The 14127-nt window shown below is 38.8% G+C and overlaps 2 protein-coding genes across 2 annotated transcripts; both read right to left on the reverse strand.

Annotated features, from left to right (window-relative positions):
- Positions 1 to 1372: 1372 nt before the first annotated feature.
- rom1a (retinal outer segment membrane protein 1a) lies at positions 1373 to 7685 on the reverse strand. Its single transcript, XM_074611678.1, has 5 exons — positions 7528 to 7685; positions 7062 to 7295; positions 3997 to 4427; positions 3661 to 3907; positions 1373 to 2643 (listed from the first exon to the last, which is right to left on the reverse strand). The coding sequence occupies exons 2-5, from the start codon at positions 7209 to 7211 to the stop codon at positions 2446 to 2448; spliced, it is 1026 nt and encodes a 341-aa protein (XP_074467779.1). The 5' UTR covers positions 7212 to 7295; positions 7528 to 7685; the 3' UTR covers positions 1373 to 2445.
- Positions 7686 to 10111: 2426 nt separating this feature from the next.
- On the reverse strand, positions 10112 to 13776 carry LOC141753051 (uncharacterized). The gene is made up of 4 exons (XM_074611367.1): positions 13618 to 13776; positions 12713 to 12779; positions 12186 to 12290; positions 10112 to 12020 (listed from the first exon to the last, which is right to left on the reverse strand). Exons 1-4 carry the CDS (start codon positions 13719 to 13721, stop codon positions 11232 to 11234), a joined length of 1065 nt encoding a protein of 354 aa, XP_074467468.1. The 5' UTR covers positions 13722 to 13776; the 3' UTR covers positions 10112 to 11231.
- Positions 13777 to 14127: the final 351 nt, after the last annotated feature.

The raw sequence follows: 14127 nt of genomic DNA on the forward strand, positions 1-14127 counted from the left end.
TTTATTTTTTTGTTATGTTGTATAGTCTTAAATTGTGCAAAACAAATAAACAAAATAAACAAACAAATTGTTGCTGATATATTCATTCACAAGCAAAAGTTTGCAGCCAAATTTAAACCATGTTTTTATTAGAAACAATATCATAAACAGACTCTTTCTCTGCCTCACCGCGGAAGTGCTCTTCAGTACTACACTGTACTGTAGTCATGACTGTAATACACACTTTAGGCCATTGAGTCATGCATCAAATTTATGGTAGGCTTAATGTTTGAAGCCAGTTGGACAAGTTGTTTCAACTGTCGTACCATATTAACATGTTTGTTTTGTCCTCCAGGTGGACAGAAATACCATATAACTCTCATGCAATCAATTACAACATCATGCAAAGATTGTTGTAAGCAGCTCACTCAAGTACTGTAATGAAGTAGCTACAATTTTGAGGTACTTGTACTTCACTTGAGTATTTACATTTTCTGCTACTTTATACTTCTACTCCACTTCATCTCAGAGCAAAATATGGTACTTTTTACTCCACTATATCTGACAGCTATAGTTAGTTTACTTTTCAGATCTAGATTTTAATGTTTATATTATTTATATTTAATATTTTCTTTGGTCAGCATCATCAGTTACCTTTTACATAAAAGTAATCTACCCAATACAGTACACAAAGTATCTAAAATTGGCTCCACATTGAAGAACTACAACATTAAAAAAGTATTCAATAGTGATAAAAACACAATAATATAATATAATATTTTATAATAGGCTAATATAACACTGTGAAATGAGCCATTCTGCATAATGAGTATTTGTACGTTTGGTACTTTTAGTATATTTAGATGCTAATTGTACTTTTACTTAAGTAACATTTAGAAAGGAGAAGTTTTACTGTAACAGAGTATTTCTACACAGTAGTGCTTCTACTTTTACTTAAGTAAAACATCTGAATACTTCTTCATCAAAAATGACCCTGAATCAACACCTCTCTAAAACGGTCTCAACTAAAACTGTCACTAACCTTGACAAAAGTAATATTTATTTCATGGCTCTGACTTACAACAGGTCTGGCTTTGCTCAATTTGTTATTGTATTATTCTATTTGATTATTGGCAGGTATATAATTATTATTATTATTATTATTATTTATTATAATAATAATAATATTATAAAAAGACAAGGCGATGCATGAATAACAGTAATTATAGTTGCAAACCAGACAATCAAGATACTATCAAAATGTATAGCTTGGAGCTTTTGTAATAACAAGTAGCCCTCTGAGATCTTTATTGGTGATTCTAAACCTAAATATGGTGTACTCGAGTCAGAAGAGGTCTGCCTATCCCCAGAAAAATCACTCAAGACAAACATATATTTTTAAAAGGACCTTTAATAAAGCTATTCACATGGGCTGATATTAGAAATTGATTCTAGAGATTAACCAATATTTTGTTTCATAAAGACAGTGTAGAATAAATCTCTTATTTTTTATGAACTGCCCAGGGACATGGGTAAAAGAACAAAAACTCTTCCTCCAAACTTGAAAATCATCATCAAACATTATAATTTTTTAAGTACTTATATTTCCATAAGCAAATAAAGCCATGGCATAGTTCACTCTGCATCTTACATTCACCTGACGCAGGTGTCTAACTGCAAGGGCAGCAGGTCGGGTATTAACAAATTGGATTAAAAGCTTTAAGAAAGGTGTCAGAACAGAGGACACACTTGATGGCTTTCACTGCATTACTGACATCGATTATATCCATCTCCATAATCCTATTCCTTTCACTGGCAGGGAAGAAATTAGCAACTTGGAGCAGCTGTTATGGAGGGTGAAGTATTTTAATGTCTGCATGTCGTTAGAAAAAAATAAGCAATAAGTGACTCCACTCCATAAGGCAATTAGTAACCTCAAATTTTAATATTTTTTTAAAGTCATCTGTTATATATTATGTCCCATGAGTAGTCCTGTTGCGCAGCAGAGCATTGTGCCTCGTGTCTCTCTACAGTCAGCTTTACTTCCTTATTTTTGTAAGACCATTTTTGTACACTGCCTCGTGAATCACTGTTTACCGAGTGACTGAGTGGTGATTGTTTTACTGCTTTTGACACGGACTTGTGTGTGAATGCAATTAAATGCAGATCACAGTCAAAAGCAGTGAGGTGATTTTGTGTATTTGTGTATATCTTTTCTGATGTTGTACAGTATGTGGATAACAGAGGGGGTATCAGCTCAGCATATAGAATTTGAGTGTGAAAGTACAATATAGTAATATAGTAAATATTTACTTCACCCGTGCTGGTCATCTCACAATAAAAAATACTATCCCTAAATCTGTGAAATTCATAGAAATTTGTGATTAATATTCTATTTTCAAATTCAAATCATTAATTATCTTTGTGTAAAAATTATTTACATGTGTGTACACATTTTTTTGTGGTTTAGGTGGTGGCAGGATCGCCCTCCTCCACCTGGTTTGTAAGCAGGAAGAACTTCAACACGGGTTCGAGGTACTCCATGACGGTTTCTTTCACTGATTTCTCCAGCAAGTACCCTTCCGTCTCAATCTCTGTGTTCTCGTTCCCCGCCACTGCCTCCATGGCGGTCTGCAGGAACCGCAAGCTCACCAGCACTGAGCCCTGGAAGGGAGGAAGTTGGAAAATAGGGGGAGCAGGGTAGATGTAGATGCAGATTTCATTAGCGAGCATCATCAAAGATAAAGAAATGGAAGTGGTGATTGATGGATATTGCATAAATTGTGCACATCAGACCCAATAAATGAAGGAGGAATCAATTGATGGTCACTCTCATTCAACATTGGGTGGGGGGGACATATTAAGCGTGGGTTCGGGGGCAAAGAGTATAGAAGCAAAGAGGCGAAACTCCGGTGCTTTTGGACTGAAAACGCATTTCTATTACTGTATATCTATAATAGGTTATTGTTCAACACAGACCATTTTGGTAGAATATGATAATAGAATAGAAATTATTTTGTTTTGCTTTTATATGGCACTTTTTAGGTAAACGTTTTACTGGCATCCAGTAGTCTCTTTCAATCCAAAATGGCAGAAGCGTAGCTTTGCTGCTGGCCGTTGATATTGCAATGGAAAGAACAATTGACTTTCATTTCTTGGCAATATATGGTCTTTGTCTGGGGGTCCTCCCCCAGGAAATTTTGCGCATCAAACACTTCATTTCCTGCATTCTGGTGAATTTTTATGCGCCAATTTCTGCATTTTCTGCATCAAGTTATCGGGGAAATGTCTTTATGTCTTGAGGTCAGAGGTCAAAGGACCCCTTTGGAAATCAGAATTCCAGTTTTCCCTTGCCAAAATTTAGCCTAAGATTGGAGCATTTTTTTGCCCACTTGCCGACAAGCAAACATGAAATGGTTGATGCCAATGGATTCCTTAAGTTATCTAGTTTCACATGATATTTTTTGGGGTGCTGAGAGGAAATCTAGGTGTGCTTAAGCACCTCTAAAAAGAGTCTAAAATCGCCAATGTGTGGTTTTATACCGCCTCTGCAGCTGTATCAATCCCTAAAAGAACAATGTTACAACTCGACCATCCTCCAAATTAAAAGCTAACCTTTGCACCACCAACTGTGCCTGAAATCCCTGTAAAACTACTGTGCTTCTTCTTCTCATAGTATACCTGTAAGAGGAAAACTGACAGCACTCCAGCCCCAATGGTGTTCATCAGGCCCATGTAGTAGTGGACCAGAGCCTCTCTGCAACCTCGGAGGTAGATGTTGAGCTCCTCGGTTTGGTATTCGTAGTTATAGTGGGCTGAGTTGTTGGTGAGCTGATACTGGATGCATGGCCTAGGAGAGCTGGGGTTGCAGCAACTGAATGGGACTCCATCGACCAAGTAACGGCCGTCCACGTTGCTCTTGATGCGGCTGAGGAAAGATATGTTTCAGGATTAGATACAGATACAATAATCAGATGTCTACAGATGGGAAACTCACCCCTATTGTGCACAACTTACTCTTTCACTTCCTTGGAGCTGAAATCAAGGTAGCGGTTGCTGATCCACTGGCACTCAAACCAGTCCCTGAAGTCACTGTTCCCGCAGCACTGAAAATCCATCTGCAGCCGATCGATGTTCTGTTTCTGGAAGCAGCGGCCCGGGGTGTCCGTGTCCTTGTAGAAGCGGATGCCGTTCTTCAAGCCGACCTTCAGGGATGACTCCAGGCTGCCCTTCATCGCGTAGCACATGATGACGGAGAGCAACATGAGGACGGTGAAGAAGCAAGAGATGGCGAAGTAGGGCTTCAACATGTTCTTCCAGCGAGGAAATCGTCCGGCATCCAGAGCATCCTGGCAGACCCTTGAAGCAAAGTAGTTGATACCCAAGGAGGCCAGACCAACGATCATGAGGGTGTTGGGCACAATATGTATGTCCGAGTTATCCATCACCTGTAAGTAAGGCACACAATAATGCAATCAATATAAATTATATTTGTTTGCTGTAAGGAAACATACCTTGTTAAAAATTATGCATAACCTTTCAACAAACATATGAAAATATGCTGCTTAAAAATCATATAATCTGACAGAAGGAATGTAACTATTTGCCTCAAATTACCACAAAATCAGCCAATTAGACTGTTGTCAAGCCATTAAATAGGCGTTATCAGTTGCTATAATCCTCATAGATATGGGTCAATAGGGGCCTACTACACCCAATATTAGGTGATATCATCTATTCAAATGGTAGATCACCAAAACAAGGTATAAAAGAACCCGACAGCAGCCTCTAGTGACCATAGTAATAATGACCCTAACCTTAACCCTCGCCATAGTAATAATGACAGGAGCAGAAGCGGAAGTCAGGTACTGTAGCATAGAGAGCGTGAAACTCCATTTGGGGTGGAGGAGTTGGGAGCAACTTAATTAAGTGTTTACGTTGCCTAAACCCAAAGAAGTTGTAGTTTTGTTGCCTAAACCTAATGAAGTTGTAGTTTAGTTGCCTAAACCTAAAGAAGCATTTCTGTTTGAGTTCAAAACGTAACATTTCATGTAGTTTTACAATGTGTTAGAAGGTGTTGCTTTTAAGTTTCACCTAGGTTTAGTAGGCACCTATTGACCCACATCTATGGTGTTTATAGCGACCGAAAAAACACCTATATAATGGCCTGAAATTCACCTGGAAATATTATGTTGAACATCTATTCCCAAACACCCACATATAACTAAAGTTCCACCAGTTATTAAACAGCTCCTGAAGCTACGTGTTGCTGGTAATGAGTATATTTCCTAGACTGGCTGCTAGTATAGATGTATAAGTGTGAATTATAGATGTATTGTATCTTATTTTGTTATATCCAACTAATTCAGCCTGAATTTAAAGTTCAAGTTCTGTGGATTTGAACAACTTAACCACGCAACATGTATGTTGATGAACCTTTGAAGGTTCAAAAGAGTTCAACCTTTATTTATAAAGGGGAAATCTCCTAAATGCATGCATAATAATTTCCATCATCGGCATTACAGGGCATCTCAGTTTAATCAGAGTTTAATGAGCACTGAGCAGCTCACCTCAAGCCGTTGAGGCTCAGCTGTGTTGCTCAAGGGCACCTACAGTGCAGTACAGTAACTGCAGTTGTCATTTTCTCACTCAGTCCTAATTTTGCTAGTAGGATTCATCTATACACTGTTCAAAAACATGTACATAGCCTACAAGTACACATAAACCGAGATATATGAAAACAGTTGATCCGTCCCTTCTTAAATGTAGTATTACCCAGTAAGGTTATACAGTATATGAGACTCTGTATTGTGTGCAAAAGTCTGTGCAAAGCGAGCATATTCTACTGGTTTTTGCGGAGGATCTTTGCACAAGCCACAAGTCTGGAAATTCTCATACAAAGTGACATCTAAAGTGGTTGATTTTAGTGGGAGGGAAAGGACATTTGAAGGTCACTTTAAAGAAGACAATAGTTGAATAAACGTGTATAATTAAGGTGTATGTGCATTGGTGTATGGAGGACACTAAAAGTATTGTACAGAATCGGGTGTGTTTTTAACATCTTAGATTCAATTACATTGATTTTATTTCAGTGCGAAATGATGGGAGGAAAATCAGTGGAGTAAACTACAATGTGACATAACATGAGGACATTTCTGTAAAACTAATATTCTGTGATTTATTAATTTACTTATCGTATATATATCTGTCATTTTCTTTTTCCATTCATAATATGCAAATTTTTTACAGCCATGTAAACAGAATCAAGCAATCAAAACAGGTCGAAAGGGCTCTTTTGCCGTAAAATTCTTAAAATTTAAAATACATTTTTTGATACTTTATTTTCAAAAAATACTTGAAATAGTGTGAATAACAACATAGAAAATATGATGTCTTTGAGGCTGCAAATAATTGAATTCAATTATTTAAATGTCGGAATAAAATACATCCAAATAAGCTAATAAATAACTATAGGTTTGTTATTAAAGCACAGTTGTGATGACGGCCTTCAGGAGTAGGGATTAGGCTGATTAAGACTGACAGAGCCTGCTTTATTAAATGATGAGTCAGAATCCAAATTGGGTCACAGGTGTATTCATCTCTTGTTGGTCTCCATCAAGGACATTCCTTTGACGGTATCAGATTTCATTTATCCTTCCAAGACACTTCTTCTAATTTTTATGATTTCTCTCAAAAAGATGGTGCCAACAGTTTGAAAGTAAGACGGGCACAGATGGCATCTGTCAGGTGTACTTGATGTACATTAGTGTGTAATCATCTGTGTCACCTTACAACTTCCAAATATGCCGTCCCTCTGTGTAGACATTTGCTTGACAACTAATCTGATTTCTCTGTCACAGTATAATCAGACCAAAGGCAACAAGGCAGATTGATTTTCTCCCCAGTATGAACACAGCTGGACTACTCATTGTACTATAAAGTTACACTGAAACATCATTGCATGTCACTTGTTTTTCCATTTAAACTATAAGTAATTACACAATTGGTTGTTAACTTACATGTTAAAAGATAGTCATAAACAAGAACGTTTTGGAATGATGAACTCATTAAAACTCAAGTACCTCTGCCCTCCTGCGAAGCTCCACCTTGAGGACGCAGCCCAGGCTGAAGGTGATGGCCCCGGCAACTGTGGCGCACCAGGAGAGGAGCCACAGTCCCTGGGCCAGCTTCACCCTTTTCTGAAAGGGGAACTTCATCTTCATCACCACCATGGTTGCAGCGAGTGAATCCGAGTCTTACCGGGGGAATAGGGGAAGGAGAGCGACGAGGCAGCGAGGGCCGATGCTGTGCTTTGTCTGCGAGGGAGAAGGAGGAGAGGTCAGAAGCAGGACTCTGAAGGCTCAGAGATGAAGATGACAAATTTGAAAAATAAACCAGTAGCAACAGAGCAAGCTCAATTAAAAAGATAACAGATTTCCAAGAGCAAATTTTGTATCCATAAGTCAAGCGAGGTTAGTGTAAAATCCTTGGAGGATAAAGATTGTGGTGCATCTCCAATCAAACAGGTGTCCGTGCATCAAAGTTCACCTTATTTGTCTCCCCAAAAAGTGCTGAAAAAAGGTCCAGTTATCTCCGGCGACCACTATATACCATCCAGTGTGCCACACAGTGGATTTGGCACACTGGATTTGGCAAACCTAGATGCAGGGAACGTCATACCACTAATGCCTACCTATCCTCTTAAAGTGGTCTGTGAATCCAGGCCATTGTCTGCTCAGCACCCATCACTCATACAGAGGGACACGGATAACAAGACAAATTAGACCTGACAGGGAGATGGATATTATTATAATCCATTAACTGTGTAACACTTGCCTTCGAATGCACACATGAACTGGAATACATTTGAGATTAAAAGAAAATGAGACAAAAATGAGATTCAGATAAATAAATCATTCTGATTTATATTTTATAATAATACTTTAATTTTATGGGCTTTATTTCCCAAGTGTTGATTATCTTATAATACCCGTGAGGAGCTCAAAGGGATACATAGGACTCTCTCTCTCTCTCTCTGTGGTGCCCCTGTGCTGAACGCAAGGTTGGGTTGTCTGTTTTAAGCAGAATCAAGACAGCATGATGAGTCTCCTTTTGCCTAACTGGTACTGGTACTGGTACACAACACAACCGGGTACAAGATCCATCATTTCATATTCATCCTGCTTATCCAGGCCAGGGTCACAACAGAGCAAGTACAATGTCCATCTAGTTTAGCATACTATCATGTGCTTACTACACTGAAAACAAAGCACAGCTGAGGCTGATGAATGTCATCAGTTTTGTGACTATGTGGTCATAAACAACAAATCCAAATTTAGACCTGATGATGGTACTAGATGAGAAGTCAGGGGCAATTCTGAGACATTTCATTCTTAACCACAAATGCGAACCTCGTGTGGCGCTAGAGGAAAGGTCAGTAGTTGATGAAATATTTCAATCTGGACCAAAGTGGTGTCCAAAACCCACTGACCGACCATCAGACTGACATCCATAGAACCACACTGCTAACATGGCTAAAAATGTACTTTCAATGCGAAAAAATAAACAGTCACAGGGGAAAATTTCTTTGGTTTGACTGTCTGATGACTATTCAGTCTCCATGGCTATATTTACCAGCCACCACAGTGACGCTGGTATTGTTTCAACACATGCTCATTCATCCCAACTCGTCACATACTGTAGACTATTGACGCTTTGTCAGACCCCTCTGAGTTACTTTTTCCGTCGCACTAAACACGTGCTTAACAACTCCTCAGAGTCACTTTTTGATTGCAGTAAACACATGCTTAATGTTGTGAATTAAACAAAAACACTTGTTTTCAGGCAACAAAACCACTTAGTTGGGTTTAGGGAAGAATTAACATGGTTGGGCTTAAAATTACTATGTTTGTACAGTGAAAATAGGACTTGACGTTGTGAACACAGGACATGAACGATCAGCTGATTGTAACGTCAAAGTGAAACGTATCACACTGGACACGAACAGCGATCTCCTGGATGAAAGCCTTGTGTTTGTTAGATTTTGCATCGCGGCTGGTGTGATCATCATCATCACAAGATGATCTCAGTGAGATAGTTATAAAGCCTGTCTTCAAAAAAAACATGTCTCACTGTCACAGAACACCTGCAAGTTTTGTTCAACAAAGTATCTCTTCCTCTTTCTAATCATGTTCCGAGCTGAAATAAAACAAAAGTAGACAGTTGAAATTTCATTTATTTCATTGTTTCTTCATTTTATTTATTAGATGTTACATCAACAGAGTTACATGGAATATATTTACACAAGCTTGTGAAACATGTTCAATTGCAAGCATTTCTTTGGGCAGGATAATTATTGTAACTAGAGGAAATAAATGTTTTGCACAAAGACAGGACAGTTGTTTTGCATATACACATAATTAAAGCTATTTCATAACTGTATTTATAAGTATACAATATGTTATATGGCACATGCTAATACTACGTTTTACAACAGGAAAATTGATTAACAATTGATTAGGATGTTTTTAGATTGTGCTTAACACTTTTAGTATATAATGTGAAACAATGCATTCAACAATGCATAATTGTGGCTACCTAAACAAGAAGTACACCTTATATGAATACATAATGTTGCATGCAATAAAGCAAACAGAATAAAGAGATGTAACTAGAACAGGAAAGGAAATGCCTATATCTGTATTTATACAACAAAAATATACATTCTTTCATTAAATGACCAAAGTTAAGCTGTAGAGGATGTTTCAAGGTACAGAAAAATATAGTTTATGTTTTAAATATATATATTATTTACCCGCCTCCAATTCCACTTGGCAAATGTTGGTTGTATTGATCTCATGTTTTATAGGTTTGTTTAAAAAGGACCTATCATGCTAATTTTCAGGTGCATACTCGAGAATCCCAGTCTGCTCTGATTGGTCAGCTGGCCAGCTCTGTTGTGATTGGTCAACTGAACCAAACTCTTCAGTCTCCGCTCCCGCTCCGCTCTTACTAGCTTTTTTTTTAGGGCATGCCAAATTAACTGTTAGGCAGGTATTATGCAAATGTGTTACTTGGTGACATCACCATGTTACAGAAGAAAAGGCAGGACTTCAAAGCGAGGCATTTTTAGGCAGTTTAGGAGCAGTGTTTCTGTGGGGGAGAGCAACTCACTTTGGCGTGGACTTTGGGCTTTGTAACTTTGCAGACCTTTTACATGCACAAAAAACTATAGAACACACTAAAGGAAAAGGAAAAAGTATAAAAGCATAATAGGTCCTCTTTAAAACTGTGATTATGTGTTGAACATGTGTACTGTAATACAATTGTCTATTTGAGTGTAGATTTGTATTGAGAAACAAATGAGGGAGCCCAATGTGCTGTCTGAAAAGTGTTAGTTAGATACAAAGTGAATCCAGTAAGTCTTACAGTTTCCAACCACATGTTAATTAGAGGTGCTAAACCACTGAGCCACTGAAAAGAAGCTGCATTGAACTTTTCCTAATAACAGCTGATTAGACTGATGTCAGGCTATTAAATAGGCGTCATCGGTCGCTATAAGCCCCATAGAGGTAGGTCAAATAGGGGCCTACTACACCCACTAGTAGGTTTTATCAGCTATTCACATGGCAGAGCACCGAAACAAGGTATAAAAGAACATGCCAGCGACCTCTAGCGACCATAGTAATTATGACAGGAGCAGAAACGGAAGTGAGGCTCGTAGTGTAGACAGCATGAAACTCCATAATGGGTGGAGGTCGGGGACGATGGATGGGTCACAAAACACAGGGTTTACACCCAGGAGACTGGAGTTTGCATCCTATGTGAAACCAACAATGTGTAGTTGTCTTTGTGTTATTTTAACCCAAAACACAATGTTTTTCCCTAAACTTAACTAAGTGGTGTTTTTTTGGCCTAAACCTAAAGAAGTTGTAGTTTTATTGCCAAAATCTTCTTTTTTTTTTTTTTTTGCCTAAACCCAAAGAAGTCGTAGTTTTGTTGCTTAAACCTAAAGAAGCTTTTTTGTTTGTCTTCAAATTGTGACATTTCATTAAGTTTTACAACATGTTAGAACGTGTTGCTTTTAAGTTTACAATGTAGTAGGCGTAGTAGGCCCTTAATGAGCCACATCTATGGTGCTATTAGTGACTGATAATGCTATTTAATGGCCTGATAACAGTCGAATCAGGTGCAAATAAAAATCAAAGTAAATTATGATTTCAGACACAGTGAACAGTGCACTCATGTTTCTGTCACAGCTTTGTTCGCTCCCCTTTCAACACCTCGTCTGGAATCCCTCCTCTCCAGCCGTGCACCTCGGCCCTGCCCTGTCCTCCTTCGCCAGGCTGAATTCCACATATGAAGTGGTTGAGCATCTGCAGGCCGGCCCGGCTGCTATCTGCCTCTGACATTCTGCTTTCTATCGGCCTCCCTATAGCCGCGTCCCTTTCGTTGCTCGCTCTCCAGTGATGAATGATCTCATTATCTAAATCCATGATAGCTTCATCCCTTTGGTGGTGGAGGTCCATCATGGCCTCCGTGCCTCTTAGCTCCTTCTGCATGTGGTGGCGTGCCAGAGGGATTTCCTCCAGACTAGCTGACCGTATCAGGACGGCAGAGCCGAGGTTTGGACTTGTGGTGATCCTGTAAGTGCCCTCACCCATCACGCCATCACACAGGTTCTCATTGTGGATGGTGAACTGGAAATGAGGTCCCTGAGGTGGGCGCGGAGAATGTCGTCTGACAATTTCCTCACCCCCTGACTCGCTGTCTTTGTCCACGTCTGCCTCCCGATGTCTCCACACTTGACCTCTGTTTGATCCTGCCAGTATAAATCGCGGGGTCTCGTCTCCCATCTCTGACCAATCAGATTCCTCCTCCTCTGGAACTGGGCCCAGAGGTTGCTCCTGCCCGCCGGCTTTGGCCTTTTCATAGTTATGGCTGTCCATGAACTGAGCCGGAGGGGGAGTGATGGGAGGACCCCTCTGATTGATGACATCATCTGACAAATAGAGGTCAGTTTTGTGTAGCACTGACGTCACCTACAGTAAGTAGAGGTCACAAGTTGATCAGTTCATTAATGAAATGACGCAAAGTCAAAAAATAAAGAAGAGGGGGGTTTTGTATGTAATGGTCTGTCTATTTTTGCCCATACCAGCCACAAGCCTCTATCTGCCTCGACTTTAGGAGGAAGGTAAAGAGCTTACATTGAATGTTTCCACACTGTTGGTATACTTTGCATCAGCGAGCTGCTCCGTCAGTGCTGAAATACGACGGTTCAACCTCTCGCGTTCTCCTTCCATACTCTGAGCCTGAAACAGACAGTATAAGAAGCACAGTTGTCACAGGTAAACCTCCAGCAAGTCACAATATCCCCTCCCAAGAGTTTGAATAACTTTTACTGCTCATTCAACCTTAATAATCCAGTAAAAAAAAAAGGCTCCTGCATGTCTCAAAACTCGTTTCTACATTCATCATTGACATTTCTTATTGCTTACAATACATGTAATATCAGTGGTGCAGAAGCCACAACCAAAGGTACCAATAAAAAACAAAAATAAAATAAAAAAATCAATAGTATGAGGGACATATTGATAACAGCGTGACTACGAAGAATATCCATGCATCATATGATAATATTAATTATTATCAGGGAACAACAATCATATTTGTTTTCATGTTTCTAATAATTCAGGCTCAGGCACAACAAACATAGAAATGATTCCAATCTTACCACTGAATGAAGCTTTTGCTCTAGAAGACTATTAGTCTGTTGTGTGGAGGAGCAGTTGTCGTTCAGTCTGAAATAATAAAGCACAGGTAAAGAGGGAGAAGTTACTTAACAATTGTACAATATATTGCAGTATACATGCACATTGTATGAGGTTAAGTGATATAGCAATGCGTCATTTGCAGCTACCACCTTAGGTATGAAACATGATAGCAAAAACAGAGGTGAAATCTCATTTCAAAGCATATTTTAAGGGCCAGCAGATTGAGCCTTGTTCATATTGATTAGATTGATTACACTTTCAGATCTCTGTAACGTCACATGAGCCCAAATTTATGTTTTTGGTTAATTGATTGAGGAATAAATTGATTCAGCAGCCTATTAAGTATAACATGTAGAACCCCAAACCGTCTAATAAAGAGTATACGTTAATAACAGCAGTCTGGAAAAAAGTATTTTGTCTATTTGCTACCTCTGTCTCCTAAGGAAATAATTAAAATTACTTCTGTGTATTATGTATACGGTGATGTGATTATGTGACAGGAGGAGGTTAAAGAGGACCTATGCTTATTTTCAGTGTATACTTGTATTTTTGGGTTTCCACTAGAACACGTTTACATGCTTTAATGTTCAAAAAACGCTTTACTTTTCTCATACCAGCCCACATACAGTATGATTGATCAACCAAACCAAACTCTAGGACTCCAATTCTGCTCTGCTCTAACTAGCTTTGTTTGAGGTCATGCCAAACTAGCCACTAAGCAGGCATTATGCATATGTGTTATTTGGTGACATCACCACGTTACAGAAGAAAACACACTAAGGGAAAGGGGAAAAGCCTAAAAGCATAATGAGTCCTCTTTAAACTCCACCAGAAGAACAAAAAGTGTTTTCTGTGCATTCGTTACCTCCTAAACCTCTCTGTGAGGTTGCTAAGCTCCATACGTGTCCTCTGAAGTTCTGCCTCCACAAGCTTTTGGCTGATCATGAATTCCTCTCCTAAACACTCCATCCTCACTGCTGTCTTTAGCAAAGTTTGATGCAGACCTTCATTCTGCTCGTGTAGTATCCTTTCAAATACAGATACACAAAAGAGAAATTCAGAGAGAAAATGTACATGAGCATTTGATGAATTCATTTAATAATTCTTAATCGATTATTCTCATTTTACACATTGAGTCTCTGAAATTAATCGGGGCAGTATATATGATGATATTCACATCCAAAATAATTTGAGTGTGCAACCAATTAATCTATGATCATGGTTGTCGCTTGGACTATGACTATTAACAAACTCAAAAGAATTATATCACACACTTACATGATTCGACCCAGTTCATGTGTCTTTTCCTGTATGAAAGAAAACAAAATTACTTTGACAAGGAAAAAGATTCATTCAGAAATACTGTTGATGATGC

This window comes from Sebastes fasciatus, chromosome 16 (assembly GCF_043250625.1).
Source record: "Sebastes fasciatus isolate fSebFas1 chromosome 16, fSebFas1.pri, whole genome shotgun sequence".
In the NCBI taxonomy this organism is placed as follows: Eukaryota; Metazoa; Chordata; class Actinopteri; order Perciformes; family Sebastidae; genus Sebastes; species Sebastes fasciatus.